The 18,711-nt window shown below is 43.0% G+C and overlaps 1 protein-coding gene across 1 annotated transcript in view; it reads left to right on the top strand.

The window, feature by feature from the left end:
• The first annotated feature begins 1,216 nt into the window (after positions 1-1,216).
• Positions 1,217-18,711, top strand: part of Egln3 (egl-9 family hypoxia inducible factor 3) — a 28,992-nt gene continuing 11,497 nt past the window's right edge. The window contains exon 1 of the mRNA XM_042677941.1: positions 1,217-1,882. Coding sequence (XP_042533875.1) covers positions 1,526-1,882 — 357 coding nt within the window. The 5' untranslated portion in view covers positions 1,217-1,525. The remainder of the gene's footprint in view (positions 1,883-18,711) is intronic.

The raw sequence follows: 18,711 nt of genomic DNA, 5'->3' as shown, positions 1-18,711 counted from the left end.
AGGAATGTACTCATTACTCATGTAACTGTAACATCTCTGTACACCATCTTTACTTATTTATTTATTTTTTGGGTCCGGTCGTGAGGCCTGAACTCTGGGCCTGGGCACTGTCCCTCAGCTCTTCAGCTCAAGGCTAGCACTCTACCTCTTGAGCCATAGCGTCACTTCCGGCTTTTTTCTTTTTGCTTATGTGGTGCTGAGGAATCGAACCCAGGGCCTCAGGCATGCAAGGCAAGCGCTCTACCACTGAGCCACCTTCCCAGCCCCTGTATGCCATCTTTAAAATAAAAATTTAAAAATCCTGATTTTAATCTCTGGTGATAAAGGAGTTAAAAATCAATTTATCTGTGGATAGTTAAAAAGTCTTCTAGGCGATGTCCCACCTTCCTGTGAGATTCAGTTGCTTGTGAAAGAAGTCAAGAGAGACCTAGAATCCAGTGTATGTTTTAGGGTGCATACTAAGGTCTATTGTTACAGGTGCATGTGATTAAATTAGAAGGTAGAATTTCACAGCATCATGCTGCAGTAAGAAGCTTGACTGGTGATTGGGTGAAATACACTATTTGAGCCGTTCAGCAGATATGACCCAGCATTTCCTTCCTGTACACACTCCTCCCCCACTCCCTATGGAAGCACACAGGACCTTGCACATAGTAGGGGCTCAGGCAAACATTCATTAATGTGTTCATCTCAGTTACAACCGAAAAATCCACAGCCCTCTATTGTTAGTTGCTTGACCCTCCTGAGCCGGGGTAGGGAGGAGGTGGGGGGGGAGGGGGGAGCTGGTGGGCAGACAAGCAAAGGAAAAGGAAACAAGCAAAGGCACCAGGGACAGCTAGAAACGAGATTATGGCTTAACACACGCGTTGGCTCCCTAGACGTGAATAGGGCAGCTAAAGTAAGCAGTTTATTTCATTTACATTTCCAGATGGCGGATCCAGCTTTTCAAGTTTGTTGTGGGGAAACAGCACGCAAATCGAGAGCCTTCAAAAGACTCCTCTCGGCTTCCCTTCCTCGGTTGAAACTGAGGTCCGCTTGGGGCTGGTGAGCTCTAACTCGGACGGGCGGAGGAGGGGAAGGGCTGCCAGGGGGGGTGGGGCAGGGGTGGGCGGGGCTGAGGTGGGCGGGGTCAGGGCGTGCGGTGGGCGGGGCTCGTGACGCGCGCGGTCCTCGCTTTAGGGGCCTGGCCTCCGCCTCTCCCCGCCCCCGGGCCGCGGCGGCAGCGGAGGTTGCTCCGCAACTCCTTTAGGGGCCCTGGGACTCCCGGCTGGGCCAGTCCAGCGCTGGGTTGGTGGAGTCTCGTGCACCTCCCGCGGGGCCCTGGACGGGGATCCCTGGTGCCCAGAGTTACCAACAACTTTCTCCCCTCCCTGGCGCGACGCGGGTGGCTCCGGGATCGTGGCCGCCGCAGGTTGCTGAGCCCCGGCCACCCCCCCCCCCCCTGCACCTCGGTGTCAGGCTCCCGGAGGTGGTTCCCTCTCTCGGGGTGCACCCTGGGGTCCCGGATCTCGGCTCGGCGGGCGAGATGCCTCTGGGACACATCATGAGGCTGGATCTGGAGAAGATCGCCCTGGAGTACATCGTGCCTTGCCTGCACGAGGTGGGCTTCTGCTACCTGGACAACTTCCTGGGCGAAGTGGTGGGCGACTGCGTCCTGGAGCGGGTCAAGCAGCTGCACTACAACGGGGTCCTGCGGGACGGCCAGCTGGCGGGGCCGCGCGCCGGGGTCTCCAAGCGGCACCTGCGGGGTGACCAGATCACGTGGATCGGGGGCAACGAGGAGGGCTGCGAGGCTATCAACTTCCTCCTGTCCCTCATCGACAGGCTGGTCCTGTACTGCGGGAGCCGGCTGGGCAAATACTACGTGAAGGAGAGATCCAAGGTAGGACCGGCGCGCGCGCGCGCGGGGGGGGGGGGGCCGGGTGCGTGCAGCCGCGGCTGGGGCGGGGTGGGGGCAACCCGGAGCCTCGAGGCCGGTGCACGTCACCTTCGCCGGGCTGTGAACTTTGCCTTTTAACCAAGAAAGCAACCTGGTGTGTCTCTTGCCCTATAACCCCACCGCCTCCCGTGCCAACTCCTCTCAGAAGGGGGCTCAAGATGGGTTGTCTGTTGCCTTTGAAACGATCGCCCTGGACGAAAGTGGCCTTTAGTTTGATTTTAAGACATGGGATTTCTCAAGTAACCGAAGGAGGAACAGGATATTAGACACTTCGAGATGTACCTCAATGTAGCTATGATCTTCAGTGGCTATGTAAAATACACCGAAACTTGCCTTTCGTTTACGGATTCCTAGAAATGCTCTTGAATTCTGGAGGCAGTGGTGATTTTTGCATTGTGGAAATTGGTTTGTGGGTTTTGACAAGGGTGGGAAGGGAGGATTTCATCTGTGAACAAAGGTAAAACTCTCTTCATTCCTGAGTGCTGCCCTTGTTTGACCTATAGGACCCAGGACATTGATCTGCCTGATTGAAAATTCTCACCACCATTACCACCTTCTTTTCCTAACTGCCCGTCGTTAGTGACGGCCACACAAACAAGCAGATAAGAATCATCAGAGAAGTACATTAGTACCTCTGTGTAGACACTTGGGGTTTTGTCCACATGGCTGAAAGAGACTGAGATGTTTATTTTGGAAACATTTACAGGTAGATTAACAGAAATATGGGAGCAGGTAGATGCCATCATGTGGGTGCAAGTACATTACTTTGGAGTGGTCTTGTTACTTGCTTTTCTTTCATCCACTTCACACGTTAGTCCAGCCGGGAGTCCATCCTGTGGCAAGTCTGAGTGATTTGCTTTTGTTTTGTGGTCTGATCTCAAACTTGGAAAAACCTTTTGAAACCGCAGCAGAGTGTGGCACCGCGTGAGGGAGGGTGAACCCTCATCTTGGTAGCATTCTTTGATAACTGTAATATTCCCCAGTGTATGATTGGTCTTGGAATAAGCGATTGTTGTTTTGTTTATCCCGTTAGTGAGGAGAAGGTTAAGGCTGAAAATGGGTGAAGGGGCTGCAGAGGATGAGTGCAGTAGGGGCCTGATACGAAGAGAACTTTGTAAACTTTTTTTTTTTTTTTTTGAGACGAGGTCTTACTATGTAGCCCAGGCTGGCCTTGAACTTGATCCTCCTGAAGTGCCACCACACTTGTCACATCTTTTTGGTCAAGTTGTTTTTGCACTTAAGGACCTGTCTTGTTTCCTGGGCTGGGGATTGGGGTAGATATGGGGGAGGGGAAAGTTAGCTTCTGCATTGCTGGGCTCTTTCTTGTAAGTTCAACTTGGATAAGCCAATGGCTTCTTATCACTTAAAGGTTCTTTTAACTCAGATGTTAGGAATTCCACCCCACCTACTACCCTTGGCCTCCCAGCATTCTAGGAATGAATTTCGCTTGGAGGGGAGTCAGAATTAATTGGTAGAATGAAGTCACTAACATAGTTGAAAATTAAATTTTTTTTTGCGTTGACTTAATAGATGAGAGTAGGGTTTCAGGCTAGAATTTCATTCAGATGGAATAAAAAGCACCATGTAAGTTGCGGCAAGGAGAACAATTAGATGTGTCTAATTGTCTAAACACTGTCTTCTAGATGGAATAAACAACTTCTCATTTAAACTTGTCACAAGGTGACTGAATTGAAAAGCAAATCATTCCTTTTGTTGCCTGAAGAGACATCTCATATCCAGATTTCAGCTTTTTCTTTGGCTGTTTTGGCACAAAGCTATTCTGCCCTGCCCTTTAGAAAGATCACCTCTAGATTGGAACATTCCCTGGCTAATGAGAACCAAAAGTAATCCAAGCTTGAGGGAAAGAAAATAGTAGAGTCGAAAACATTTCTTTTTCAAGTTTAGTTTGCTTGTATGAGGGTGTCTGTGGACTTGAGTCTCTAACTTAAAGTTCATTATTAAAACGTTGTTGGAAACATATTCCAGTTCTATATGATGTATTTCACTTTTACCTTAATTTAACCGAGTTCTTTACTTGCTTTTATCTTTTAGTTGAGTCCTTTTCTGTGTAAGAGCTTTTCTGTATCCATCCCAGGGTAAGGGCATAGAGGGACCTAGTTTCCTGCAAGTTTTGGGTAGAAATTAAAATTTTCAAAGAGAATTTATACTTTATTAAGGAAATTTCAAAACATATACTAATGTTGAGAGGCTAATTTTCTAAACACATACAAATGTAGAGAGGCTAATTGCTGTATATAGATTAAGTTTAGGTTCCCTCCCACTCCCACTTTAGGTACTTTATAGTCTTGGAGTTACACTTAGTAATTCATATGCCCTAATTAATTTTTGGGAGAGCTGAACTTAGAACAGTAATGGTGAAATGTAATAATGCTTTTTATCTCATTGAAGCAATAGCCAAAGCATTTGGTGTGGAAGAGTCTATAAAGATATACTAGATGGTTCCATTTCTTGCCAAAAAAGCTGATACTTGTCAACTTCGTTGGTGAGAAATCCAGGGTGAAATTGGGAGAGAGTGCGAGGGAAGGAGTGACATTTTCCAAAAACAAATGTGCTTTTTACCTGACTTATATAACTGGTACTTCTCTGTACATCACCTTTATAATAACATAACATTTTAAAGAAATATATCCAGGGTGAAGACCCTTTGGGTAAGTAGTTCCCTATAATGTACAGCAGTATGGCGCCCCCTAACCTCAAGCATGAGCATTGCTTTTAGACTTGCAAAGGATTTCTTATCTGTTACTCCCTTTTGGAGATTTTAGAACTCATCCAAGATAAATACTGGTTATAACTTGTTTCTTTTTCTTTGGCTGTCCGGATCTTGTAAATGGCCATTTTCCAGAGAACGTGTAATTTATAGAACTAAATGTCCCCATTGCTTGAAGCAGTTCCTTGTAGACTTACCAGTTAACTCTAATAATAATAAATACATTTTATTGAGCAGCTTGCTCTGTCTGGCACAGTATTAAACACTGTACAAATACTATCTTATTTAATCAACAGAGCCAGGACTTAAAACAAATAGAGTGCTTAAATAATTGACCTAAAGTCTCAAGAAGGGTTTATAAAAGGGTTTAGCAGCTTAGGGTAGGAGTTACCAAACTTTATGGCCTGTTAGTTAAATTTCTTAGGTTTCATCTAGTGTAAAATGAGAAAAACAAATGCTTTTGAAGGAAGGGAATGTTAAGTATAATATACGTAAAGTTCTTAGAATTCTAAGCATGTATCATTATTAAAGGCTTTAAATGGAGATGAGATTCTAACCCACATCTCTGACTCCAGAGTCTATGTTCTTGACCTTTATGATTTCCTACTTGTCTTCTTTTCATGTGCTCAGCGGGCGCCTGTGGAGTGTTCATGCTAGGGTTCTGTGCAAAGGTAGGAGCACAACTGAGAACAAGCTTCCAATCCCATCTATTAAAAAAAAAAATGTCTCTCTGCCGGTATGGGGGCTTGAACTCAGGGTCTTGCACGCACTGTCACTTGACATTTTCACTCAAGGCTGATACTCTACCATTTGAGCCATACCTCCACTTCTGGCTTTTTGGTGGTTAATTGGAGATGGGAGTCTTTCAGATTTATCTTCCTGGGCTGACTTTGGACCAATGTCTTCAGATCTTAGCTTTTTTTTAAATTTTTTAATTTTTTTTTTGGTCCTGGGGCTTGAACTCTGGCCTGGGCACTGTCCCTAAGCTCTTCCACTCAAGCCTAGCACTCTACCACTTGAGGCACAGTGCCACTTCCGGTTTTCTGGTGGTTAGCTAGAGATAAGAGTCTCATGGACTTTACTGCCCAGTCTGCCTTTGAACCACCATCCTCAGATCTCAGCTTCCTGAGTATCTAGGATTACAGGCTTGAGCCACCAGGGCCTGGTGGATTTTAGCCTCTTGAGTAGCCATGTCTCTTTGAACTACAGGTTTCTGTAGTTCAAGATAGATTAAGTCAGAAGATTTGCATACAATCAAGAAAGAAAGGGGGAAAAAAACATTGAAATGGATTAATGGAGTACATTTGACAAGAAAATGAAATGCTATGCTAGTATGCTCCTATTGCTATTTTTAGGAAAAGCATTAACAAGGTGTGTTGTGAAGACACTTACCAGAGTGGCTCTGACCATGGTGTTGTGAGGCTGCATTGTGACCAGAAAGACAGGCCTTCTGTAGAAGCAATCCAGAGAAGTGATGAAATTGCAAAAAAGTTCATGATTAAAAGAAAAGGTGTTACAGGGCAGTGGGTTTATTCCCCTGCTGTCTTGCAGTAATAAATTTGGCCTACCCTTCTCATGTAATGTCAGGAATATCCATTACTTAGTGTAGCTTATCCTAATTGGAAGCTTCTTTAAGCAAAAGTGGAATGATGTGCTGGGAACATCCAGGTCTCTCGTAGGACGCAACTACAGGGAATGCAGTCAAGGTTTTCGGAAGACTGGGACCATGAAATGGTCCTTCATATCATGGCCAACGGGTACATTAATTCTTTGGGTGTTGCTTCTCTGCTTGTGCTTTTTGTTTCTTCTCTCTCCTTCCAATGTAGCTTTTGTTCTGATTCCATGTGCATGGCTCAAGATGGCTGCCAGTTATGGCCTCCTTACCCTTCAGTTGGAGGCTTAGGAGACAAATAAGACTGTCTCACCTTGACTCAGGGGACCTATGAATCTTGGTTGGAGGTGTTGAGAGCCATGAAGAATCATGTCACAAATACGGTAATATGGTTGCCAGAGCCCCCAGGACAAGTATAGGTTTTAGAACATAGAGATTGTGAATTGGCTACCATAAATGGTGTCTCTACAATTAAAATCTTTAAAATGTATCTGTGAATAAGATATTTTAGGAAAGGTGGCACTGAGCTTGAAGTACTGAACATCTTTATGGAAGGGAATGGACTGTGTTCTGTAAATCATATCCTTTGAGTAATTTCTTCCTGAAGCTACATTATTTCTAATAAAATGGAGAGAAGACATCTTGAACAGGTCCTCAAGAAGGGCCTGCACAAGAGAGGGTTACATTATCAGGTAGCCTGCAGCAGTCCAGAGTTGGTATGTAAATTCTGCTACCTTCTCATTTTATTTCAGCATTTTAAATATAATTCTGACTGTATTGACAAACAGTTCCTTTGGAACAGCACTTTGTAGCTGTTGACTAATGTTGTTTTAAGAAACGAGTGTCACTTTTCTCTGGTGTTTGTCAGTGTACATGTTCTGACGGTAATGATAATTCCGATTTATTCTGCTGGGCATCTGCCAGGAGTGCCCAGCGGGTAGTTGAATGCAGAGGCTTTGGAATTGTAAATACAACAGACAAATCATTTTATGATGCCAGACTAAGGAATTCAGCTTTGGCAGATTTCCAGGAACCATTGATTTGGCTCTGATTCAGAGCGCTGTCTGTTTGCCAAGTAAGATTAGCTAACTTGGTTAATTATACATGGAATGCGTGCCCCCTTTCTTGCAGTTATTTTTCTTAAATCAGTGTGGCACTCACTTGAATTTTGCATCTTCTTTTGACATTGATTTGTGGGTGAATTTCTGTTCATGTGTTTGGTGAGCTGCTAAGTGATGATGTATGAATACTTTTTTTCTTCCTACCCAGGTAATCCTGGCTATTTTTTCTTTTTTCTTTTTCTTATTTCTTCTCTTTCCTTCCTTTTTTTCGTTCCTTCCTTGTTTCTTTCTTTTTTTTTTTCTGGGCCTGGGTCTTCAACTCAGGGCCTACACACTGTTCTTCAGCTTTTTTTTTTTTTTTCCTCATTAGGCTAATGCTCTACCACTTGAACCATAGCTCCACTACTTTTTTCTGCCTGGGCTGGCTTTGAATTGCAATCTTTAGATCTCAGCCTTCTGAGTGGCAAGGATTATAGGCATAAGACACTGGTGCCTAGCTTGCTTATTTTTCATTCTCTCTCTCTCTCTCTCTCTCTCTCTCTCACACACACACACACACACACACACACACACACACGTTCTGTGTGTGTCTGTGTGTGTGCTGATACTGGAGTTTTCTCTCCTAACCCTAAAATACTAGAAAGGATTTGCCAGACACACAGCCCTGAGAGCATCACCATGGTCTTCTGTACTTCAGAATCCATGCTCCCAGAAGCCATTGCATCTGCTTCCTAGAATGCTATTCCTGACTCAGTAGGTGGCCCTAAGATATTTGATTGCTTACTCTGTTGACCCTCCATTTGGAAGTTTCTTGAATGCAGAGATTATTTAGTTTTGTATGTACTTTTAATACTGAGAACAGTCTCTTAAATTCTCAAGTTCTTGTTTGCTTTTTTTTTTTTTACATTTTCAAAAGGGACTTGGATAGCAGTGGAACCCAAAAAAGTTAAAAAAAAAAAAAAAGCCACCTGTGTTTTGTTAGGAAAAGGACAAGCCTGCAGCACAGTCTCCAGTAGATGTTGAGTGTTAAGTTTTTGACATGCTATGAGAGACCACCTCAAAGCAAGAACTTAGCTTTGTATTTTCTTCATTGCCCAAATCCGTGGTTCCTTCTACGTACTGAGTCATAGTTGGATCTTGATATTCCTTACATACAGGGCTGGCTGAGAGAGAGAAGAGAGCTTTAGGTCCTGGCTCAGTCCCTGGCAAGAGATATCTCAGGCTCTACTAGTTGAGCTATGCCGCCATCTCTTTTCTGTTTTGTTTTGTTGGTGGTATTTAGGATTGAACCCAGGGCTAGACTTGCTAGACATGCAATCTACCACTTGAGCCACACTTCCAGCCCCTTTATGCATTAGTTATTTTCAAGGTAATGCCTCATGCTGTCTGGGTCTGTGTGGGCTGTAGTTTTCCTACTTGTAATTACCCATGCCCCTGGGGATCACAGGCCTGTGCCTCTCTTCCCAGCCATTGTACTTCCCCTGTCATTAGGATAATAGGTATGCACCATTATATCTAGCTGTTGCTTGGAGTCTCTGACGACTTCTTTTTGCTCTGGGTTGTCCTCAAGCCATAATCTCCCAGCCTCTACCTCCCTAGTAGCTAGGATTACAGGCATGAACCACTATACCCAACCTTATTTTTCTTTTTTAGGACAGGGTGTTTCTATGTAGCCAAGCTGGTCTTAAACACACAATCCACTGCCTAAGCCTCTGAGTGCTGGGATTGCAGATATATGCTACCAGGCTTGGCTTAATTTCTACTTCATGATGAAATATATATATATATATATATATATATATATACATATATACACATATATATACAAATATATATATACACACACATATATATACACATATATACATATCTATGTACATACACACACTATATATACATACATATGCACGCACATACCCCGCCCCCCACATGTATGACTTGATTTTGGTCAGTCCCTACTACTAGGCATTAGAAGCATTGAGATGGACATTTCACATTTTTATTTAATTTCAATAGTAAGTTGAGATTATTGAGCTGCTTTCTTTATCTATAACATAGGTAGAATACTACCAGATTATAAAGAATGCAATGCCAAGCTCTGGTGGCTCACTCCTGTAATCCTAGCTACTCAGGAGGCTGAGATCTGAGGATTCCCGTTCAAAGCCAGACTGGGCAGGAAAAGTCCGAAAGACTCTTATCTCCAAAAGCTGGAAGTAGAGCTGTGGCTCAAGTGGTAGAGTGCTAACCTTGAGCAAAAGACTTCAGGGGTAGTATCAAGCCTTAGTACACACACACACACACACACACACACACACACACACACACACACACACACACACACACACACACACACACACACACACACACACACACACACACACACACACACACACACACACACACACACACACACACACACACACAGGAATGAAGTGAAAACTGAGCCTTAATTTTCATCTGAGAAGGAAAGTAGTCTTCTTGGATTCCTGGAGAGAGCAGGCTCCTCTAGTCCCAGCCGTGACATGACAGTAATCCTCATAGGCAAAGCCCAGCCTATAAAGGCAGGCTAGCAAGTGGCAGTTGGAATGTTTCCAGCCAGCTTTAGGAAGGACACCACAAAGCCTGTGTCACAGATTGCTCTAGGTATTTCTCTCCCTTTCAGTTCCCCAAATTAACAGGTGAAGTTGGCTAATTCTTTTATCTTTTATCATCGTGGGGGTAGAGGGGGGAGGCATGAAATTTTTTTGGTTTTGACATAAAATAATTGTGGTCACAATCAACTTGGCCCAAGCTGGAAATTCAAATTATTGGCCTTCTTCACAAACCTAGTACATCAGCAATGCCCGTGTTCTCCAGGTGACCCTACTGTATGCTCAAGTTTGAGAACCACTGGGTGAAGTTCATGAGGACTGGTGCTTTGTCTTTCTGCAGCTCCTCTATAGAAAGGAAAGCTAATAAATCACAGTTGGGCTGAGTGCTGGTGATTCACACCTGTAATGTCAGCTATGAATGCTAGCTCAGGCAGACAAATCTAAGAGACACTTATCTTCAGTTAACAAGCAAAAAGCCAGAAGTGGATTTAGCTCAAGAGGTAGAGTGCCAGCCTTGAGTTCAAGCCCCAGTACTAGAACACACACATACACACACACACACATACACACACACACAATCAATCAATCAATCCAATCAATTGCACATACACACAAAATCAATGGCTCACACACACGCAAACAAAATCAATCACAATCAGTGAATTTGATTGATGAAATCTGAACTTATTCAACATAGCAGGTATTTTTTAGTTCATTTGTAAGATTTTCAGGAATACATGTTAAACATATGTCTATAACTTTTCTATGATTTGTACCAGTCAGATGAGTTTTCCAGATCTATTAGGAAGTTTAGACCCAACTTTCCCCTGTAGTGATGAGTCAAAGGGGAAAAAAAAAATCTTTATTAGTTACTATGGGTGTCACTCCCTTCCGCTTAGCCAACAGCCTGGAAAGAAGTGTGAGCTCAAGGTCCAGGAAGAACAAAGAACCATAGTGACTCTAGAGGCGTACAGTTTGGAAAAGAGTGCCCTGGAAGCAGATGATTCCCTTAATAGTGAGCATCTATTATGTGCCAGCTGTGAACACCCGCTAGAAAACTGAAGTGTGGCTTTCCAGGCTGAGAGGGTGGCCTGTAGGAAGTTAGAGAAGGCTGAGGTTTGGGGTTTTCATAGGGAAAACCTAGACAAATCAATGGAAACTAGCTTGATTGGAATCAAAGTTCTGATCAGGTAGGGGTGGGGGAGTGGCTACCTCGTGCTTCTCCTGGGCTTTGATTGAACTTTAAAGGTTTGAGCTTGTCTGTGTTTGATAAGTCAGGAGCACTGTCAGAGAATCTTGGTTGTTGTTGTTCTTTATCTTGGAGTTTGAGGGAAGGCAATTTCATTCCTGGTCCCTCTGGAGATCACACTACTTGTTTTCAGGTAATGTTTCTCTTCCCATATTTTGGGAGCAGTTTGGAAATGTGGGTTCACCTACTCAGCTCTATAATATCCAACCAGTCATGCTTTTGTTTCTCTCAATTTCCATATTTGGAAATCTTCTATCTTTGAGGAGTGTGGGAATAATTAAATTAACCACTTCCCTAACTCCCAGGCCCAGACCTAAGTCCTTTATTTCTGGTTTCTTTTTCTATTCCTGACAATAGTTGAGACGTGTTTTTCTCTGAGGAGCCTTCTACTTTCTACCCTATCACCAGGTCTTATAGATGTCAGCCCTTCTCTAAGCCAGTGAGAATATATTGGGCGAATCCTAATTTAACACAAGTTCTACATCCTGTGAATTCTGATCGATGTGGTAGTAGAGTGCAGACATTGTACAAACAAGCTTTGTGCTTATGTGAGTAGGGAACATGGATTTCACCCTTGGAGTCTTTTACCAGGGTCTTTTCCCCCCTAGGAATAAGATATTTTTGCATATCCTTTGCCATATTTCTGCATTGGCCATGTATCATCTGACTGACACCAGTCTGGAAATTGTAGCTGCTGTTGGTCTGACCTGATGCAGGAAGATTCTAAAGACAGACTGACTTCCTCCTGCATAATGTAAGAAGGAAGAATAGCTCAGCCTATAGGCTGGTGTTGGGATAAGATGGGGGCTGATGACAACTCTATATGAGGCAAGAGGGTCCAATAGGAGATGCAGAAACTTGATTGTGGGTTGAGATCAGCCCAGCAATGGTAAAAGCACAACAGCTTAGACATGGGTGCTTTGTCACAGGTTCAGAGTCCATTTTCTTTCCTTGTGGCACTTGTTCAAATGGCCTCTTAGGCTTTTAGTTTACAGACTGAATTTCAAGTATACTCATATTTTTGTTTTTTCTTTTTTTTTTCATTTTTATCACCCTGGAAAGATGAGTCAAATATAGTCAGCCTGTATTTTTAGATTCAATTATCTTCCTGTATATTTAGAGTCAACCAACTGTAGATCAAAAAATATATTGAAAAAATTAGTTCTGTATTGAAACTTGGAAAGAATTGGGTCATTTCCCCCAAATGATATAATATAACAACTACTTAGCATTTATATTGTATTAGGTACTGAAAGTAATCTAGAAATGATTTTATGTCTGTGGTAGGGTGTGTTTAGATTACATACAAATCTGTCATTTTATAGAAAGGACTTGAGCATCCTTAAGTTTTGGCATCCATGGAGGTGGTCCTAGAACCTGGATATGGATATTAAGAGATACTACTTTTTTATTTCCCCTGAGTATATGTATGTGTGTGTGGAGGGGGTGGGGTGGGAGGGGGGGAGATAAGGAATATGCACTGGCAGGAGGGCTTGAATTTAGACCCTGAGTTGTCCATTAGCTTTTTTGCTCAAGATTGCCATTCTACCACTTAAGGCACAGTTCTACTTCCAGTATTTTGCTGGTTCATTGAAGATGAATTCTCATGGACTTTCCTGTTTAGGGCCAGCCAGCTTCGAACTGCGATCCTCAGATCCCACCCTCTTGATTAGCTTGAGCCATCAGCAGAGCAATCAGCTGGAGGCATAAGCCACCAGTGTCTGGCAGCAATAACTATGCCTTTTAGACCTGAAGCTCCTGGTTCCCTCAAAAGTAGAATGGTGGTACATTGGTTAAAACACTAGAAAGCCTCACTGGTAAAGTGTAGCTGATTTAGGCTTTATGTTCTTCAAACAAACAGACTGCACTGGAAAAAAGCAAGTTACAAACCCCTCCTCTTGTACCTTCACTTCTTCATCTGTAAGTTAGAGAAAACATTCCTTCCTTGTTGGGTATTATGAGGGAATGAGGTAAGAGGTGCAAAGCTCCCAGCACAGGTCAGGCATACAGTGCATGCTATATGTGTTTGTTCAGTCCATAAATATGGTGGCTGAGTTTCATGATTTCTAACTGCGCTGCTTTCCTGTGTGTCAGTCCTCTCATGTTAGCACATAGACTTTTCCAAGTGTTGAAGTGCATATGGATGTTTCTCCTGTCTCACGAACATTGCTTCAAGGCATTTTTCCTGGCATGTTTTGATGGATAATGATGTTTTTATATATTATCCACTCACAAAGAATTGTCTTACCAGTTCTGTTGAAGTTATCATGGATTCCTTCCAGTGTTATAAGATCAGAGTGGAAAATGTAAAGAGACCTATATGTAATTCTCTGACAGGGCAGCTCACAGCATCCCTTATCTTTTCTAGATGAGCAGATTTTTTACTTTCTTTCTTTCTTTTTCTTTTTTATTTATTGCTTCCTTCCTTCCTTCCTTCCTTCCTTCCTTCCTTCCTTCCTTCCTTCCTTCCTTCCTTCCTTCCTTCCTTCCTGTCCTTTCTTTTCTTTTCTTTCTTTCTTTCTTTCTTTTCTTTTCTTTCTCTTTTTTTTGGTGCTGGTACTGGGGCTTGAACTCAGGGTCTGGGTGATGTCCCTTAGCTTTTTTGCTCAAAGATAGCACTTTACCATGTGAACCACAACTCCACTTCTGGAGTTTTGGTGGTTAATTGGAGCTAAGAGTCTCATGGACTTTCCTGCTTGAGCTGACTTCAAACTTTGATCCTCAGATCTCGGCCTTCTGTGTAGCTAGGATTACAGGAGTAAGCTACTCTTGTGCCCAGCTAGATCAGTTTTAAAGAGCTGCAGGTGAGGTTTTCTTTTTTCTTTTTTTTTTTTTTTACTGATGAGGCTGTTTTCTCAAGTTGAAATACCATTTAATGTTATGAGTCTTGTCTCTTCCCCCCATTACCTTAAGGATTAATCATGGATTTGTTCTGTTTAGAAACATGCTCATTTCCAGGCCCATATATGACTTACAGGGGTTAGTGACTCAGAACCTGGCTGCTCCTTACCTTCTCATTAAACAAGAAATTAAACAAGATATGTGCAAGTGCCACCTGGGTGGTTGGCGGTGGAAGGGGGTGGGAGGGGGGTGTTGTTCTGTTAACATTGGGTGAGAGGCAGCTGAAAGGATCTGGTTAAATGCCTGACCTATTTAAATGGACTCAGCCGGGGCTTGACTGACTTGTGCTGGTTTTGTAATTGTGAGGAAGCCCCTGTTGCAAGCATTTCTCTGGTGACAGGGTTAGCGATGGGGGCGGAGCGGAGGGTTCCCCCGTGGCCCTTCCCTTCTCAGGCTGACTGGCTGTGTTCTGTGCTCTGCCGGCTGGGGTGTGGGCTGGCTGCCACCCTCACGAAGTGCACGTAGCCCTGTCACCCAGTCATCACCCAGCTGGCTGCAAGCCAGGCTTCCACGGGAAGGGCGGCTTTCCCAAACTCGAACAGCCTGTATTGATATGTCCATGGGGCCAGCCCTGTTTACTGTGCCTAATTGCAGGGCCCTGGCTGAATCCCCTCCAAAGGGTGGAATTAACCACAATTGAGAGAGGAATGACAATATTCTCTGAAATCTCTAGTTGTCTGACAGTTCCAGTGGTTTTTCTTGGGGGAGGACAGTTCTCTCTTGCCTTCATGTCTGAAGTGCACAGCTCTCTGGAATCTTGACCATGTCCATAAGGCTAGATTTTACAGGCCTAGGGAGCTCCTGCGGTTTTGTGTAAGGGGGACAAAGGGGAAGCAGTAAGGAAGGAGGAGAGAAAGACATAGAGAATGTGAGAATGTGTACATATTTTCCAGGGATGGAGTGGGAGCTTATCCCTTTTCTTTTTTTTTTTTCTTTTTTTTTTTTTATTGTGAAAATACTGTACAGAGGGGTTACAATTACATGGGCAAGATAATGAGTACATTTCTAATCCCCCCCCCCTTTTTTTTTTTGGTACTCATACTGGCGCTTAAACTCAGGGCCTACGTCTGTTCCTTTTTTCACAAGATTGATGTTCTACTACTTGAATCCCAGCTCCATGTTTGGCTTTTTTGTTAGTTAATTAGAGGTAAGAGTCTCATGAACTTTCCTCTCTGGCCTGGCTTCCAATTGTGATTTTTCAGGTCTCATGCTTCAGAATAGCTAGGATTACTACAGGCATGAGCTACTGTCACCTTACCTATCTTACCTATCATTCTGAGGTTTGTGGTTTGTGTGTATGCACGTGTGTGTGTGTGTGTGTGTGTGTGTGTGTGTGTGTGTATGCACGTGCACACACACACACACACACACACTACACAGTCTGGATCTGCTGCCTCTGACCCAGACAATTAAATTGAAGGTTCCTAAGTCTAGATAGTTGATACTTGTTTGTATTGTCTGATCCAAAAGTTAAGGCCAAGCTTATCTCAGCATCCTAACATTTTAAAATGAAGATAATAGGTTCCCAGCCTTCCAGCCACAGACAGGATTCTTACCAGGCCTGGAAGGGCGGGTAGACTCATCTGGTCAAGGAGGCTGAGAGTGGGTAATACGTTCTCTTCATATGCAGAAGTACTGAAGTTCCTAAGGCACTAACAATTCAGTGTGAGGCCTTGTGTTACCTTGTGAGGAGAAGTTAATGGGTAGGGTTCTGGGTATACAGGTTCTGGGAATGGAATTATTGTTTAGCATAGATTTAGGATGAATGAAGAAGACAGAAATAGTTTTTATGGTGGACATGGAATAGTAGAAAATATTTTCATGAATAATTTTGGGTTCTTAAAAGGCTTACTAACTTGATAGGTATTTGACTATTTGGCATTGTGAATTTTGAGTTATCTGATGGAACTTTGGGAAAGGGAAGCAGAGTAGCTGGAGACAGCTTATGTTACCATAGTTCCTATTTCCCCCTACATTTTGTGACATCAGTCTTTCACTAGAAGGCACTAGAAGGAAGGAAATAGCTTAGGTGTGATCTTAACCAACAACAAAGATACCAAGCAAAATGCCAAGCAAGATAACTGATAACTATTTGAGCAGTTTCCTAACTTTTTCTCTAATGCTTACATTTTCTACAATTCTCTTTCTTTATCCCAGTCTTGGTGGTTGGAGTGAATGAATAAAAATCTACAAGCATGCACCCAGGCCCTGAGTTCAAGCCCCATGACAGAAAAAAAAATCCAGAAGCACCCTCCCCTTTTTAATGCATATAAATGCCTTGCCATTATCTTCTAGGGAGGCCTTATTGTATTTTATAAGTTCATCATTCATTTTATAAGTTTATAAGTGATAGCAGTGGATACAAGTGACCCTGAAGATCCCCAAACCCTTGAACTAAGAAAGTGGTCAGAAGCTAGAACAAGTAATTGACTTGTCTTTCCCTATTCTCAATGGTTTAGTTTTTATCTCTATTGGAGTAAGAGCTTTTTATCTCTAGATAAAAGATAAAGACCAAGCTTAACCTTATCTTTTATTTCTCTGAAAGGGAAAATGATGGAATCTGACATTTTGTCTGAATTTGTCTTTATTTATTTGTTTTTAAAATGTCTTTATTTATTTGTTTTTAAAACAAAACTTGCAAAGACAATGCCTCTTCCAAACTTCTCCCCTCCCCTCCCTTCCCTCCCCTCCCCTTCCTTTCCAAGGTTTCTATAGGGGAATTCGATCAGCAGCCCACAGAGAAGCCACACTTTAAGAGGTCCAATTAGGAGTCTTTATTAAGATGCCAGCATCTGCAAGTGGACCCATGTTCCCCTTCTCCTTCCCCTTCCAACCTTCTCCTTCCCCTAACCACCATTAATACCCCAGCCCTTTCATGTATGATGTCTGCCTATAGCAGTTTGGATACTTACAGGGTTTTTATTTTTTGTTTATCTTTTTAAGAAAGGAGAATCTTGATTTTAGAGCTGCTGGCACATGTATGGAACATGTCTTCATAAAAAAAAAAAGTCTCTAGACTGTTTGCTGTCTGTCACCCCTCTATGAATTACCAAATCCCAGTATTGTACCTTACAGATGCAAGATGTGAGCCCTGCAGAACTGTTTTTCTAGCTATTAAGAGGCTGAGATCTGGAGGAGCAAAGTCTGAACCCAACCTGGCCAGAAAATTTTATACTCTATCTTCAGTTAGCTAGACAGGAGGCATGGCTCAAGTAGTATAGTGCCAGATGTAAGCAAGCAAATCAAGCAAGTATGAGGTGGTGAGCTCATACCCCAGCACCAGCAAAACAAATAGAAACAAACAAACAAACAAAACGCCAGGGTATCAAATATCTAGCCAATGACTGCCCTGTCCATTGTCCACCTCAATATGCCTCTTAAACAATATGCCTCTCTGCTGACCACAGATTACCCTGAAAAATCTCCCTGGAAGTGTAGCCCTCAGCTTCTCTGTCCGCAGATGACTGAGAACACTGAAAATTTGTCACCTAGGCTGTTGCCACTTGAATATAAATGAGTCCTGTGTCTGGCTAGAAAACATGTCCTGGTAAATGCTGTCTGCTGTGATGAGTTGCTTGGCTGCTTTTCTTTTCTTTTCTTTCATTTTCTTTTTCAGTGCTGGTACTGGGGCTTGAACTCAGGCCCTGGGTACTGTCCCTTAGCTTTTTTGTTCAAGGCTGCAGCTCTATTACTTGAGCCACAACTCATTTCCGGCTTTTTGGTGGTTAATTGGAGATAATTGCAGACTTCCTGCCTCTGTTGGCTTCCAACTATAATCCTATAGGCATAAGCCACAGGCATCCAGAATTTGGTTGTTTTTCTAGGCTAACAAAGCCTTGTTGAATCTTAAGTAGTGTTTGTGTGTTTCTTTACTAATTCTTCACACATGTAGTTATCTATAGTCGTGTGTTATGGTGGGAGGGAAGGGCTGTGAGTCCCCATTGCTCTGTATCCAGTGGACTTATTGGAAGGAGACTTGGAGCAGGGATGTGTACTATCATGTAACACATGATAGTACTTAGGGTATAGATTTGACTTTGGATGGGATGTAGCTTAGCCTAGTAAAGAGAGATGGCTGAAGGTGCCATCTTTGACCTTGACTATCAAGTTGAGACCAACAACATTTAGGAGAGTTTCCCTAAAGATCTCATTGCTTCCTAATGTCATCAAATGTGAAGATTTGTTCTTGCAAATGGCAGCCAATCTGGTAGTGTAGGTAGCAGTGCACACTACACCCACCAGAGTCCTAACATGGGAGTACCCGGTTGGCTATAGTCAATTATTGTCATGAGCAGGGTCACAGGCTGGTTTGGAAGTCCTGAAATGGAAGCTACATTGGATTCTTGAAAGACATTTTGAAATCCCAGTAAAGGGGAAGATAAGCATGCTACCTCATGAATTTACAGATAAACAAACTGGGACGTGAAGAGAGTAAATACAGATTATGCTGTACTAAGGTTGTATTTTATTCCCAGCATGCTCTGCACAAGATCTTTGAGATAGGGTCTTGCTAACAAGATGTTCTGCCATTTTTATTGGCTATTTTAGAGATAGCCTGGGCTGGCTTCAAACCTTGAACTTCTGGATTTCAGCCTCCTAAGTAACTAGGATTACAAGTATGAGTCACTGG

Source organism: Dipodomys spectabilis, unplaced genomic scaffold (genome assembly GCF_019054845.1).
Source record: "Dipodomys spectabilis isolate Male_0828 unplaced genomic scaffold, ASM1905484v1 ptg000042l, whole genome shotgun sequence".
In the NCBI taxonomy this organism is placed as follows: Eukaryota; Metazoa; Chordata; class Mammalia; order Rodentia; family Heteromyidae; genus Dipodomys; species Dipodomys spectabilis.
Note: the sequence above shows the minus strand (reverse complement) of the source record. Positions and strands in the feature narration are given on the sequence as shown.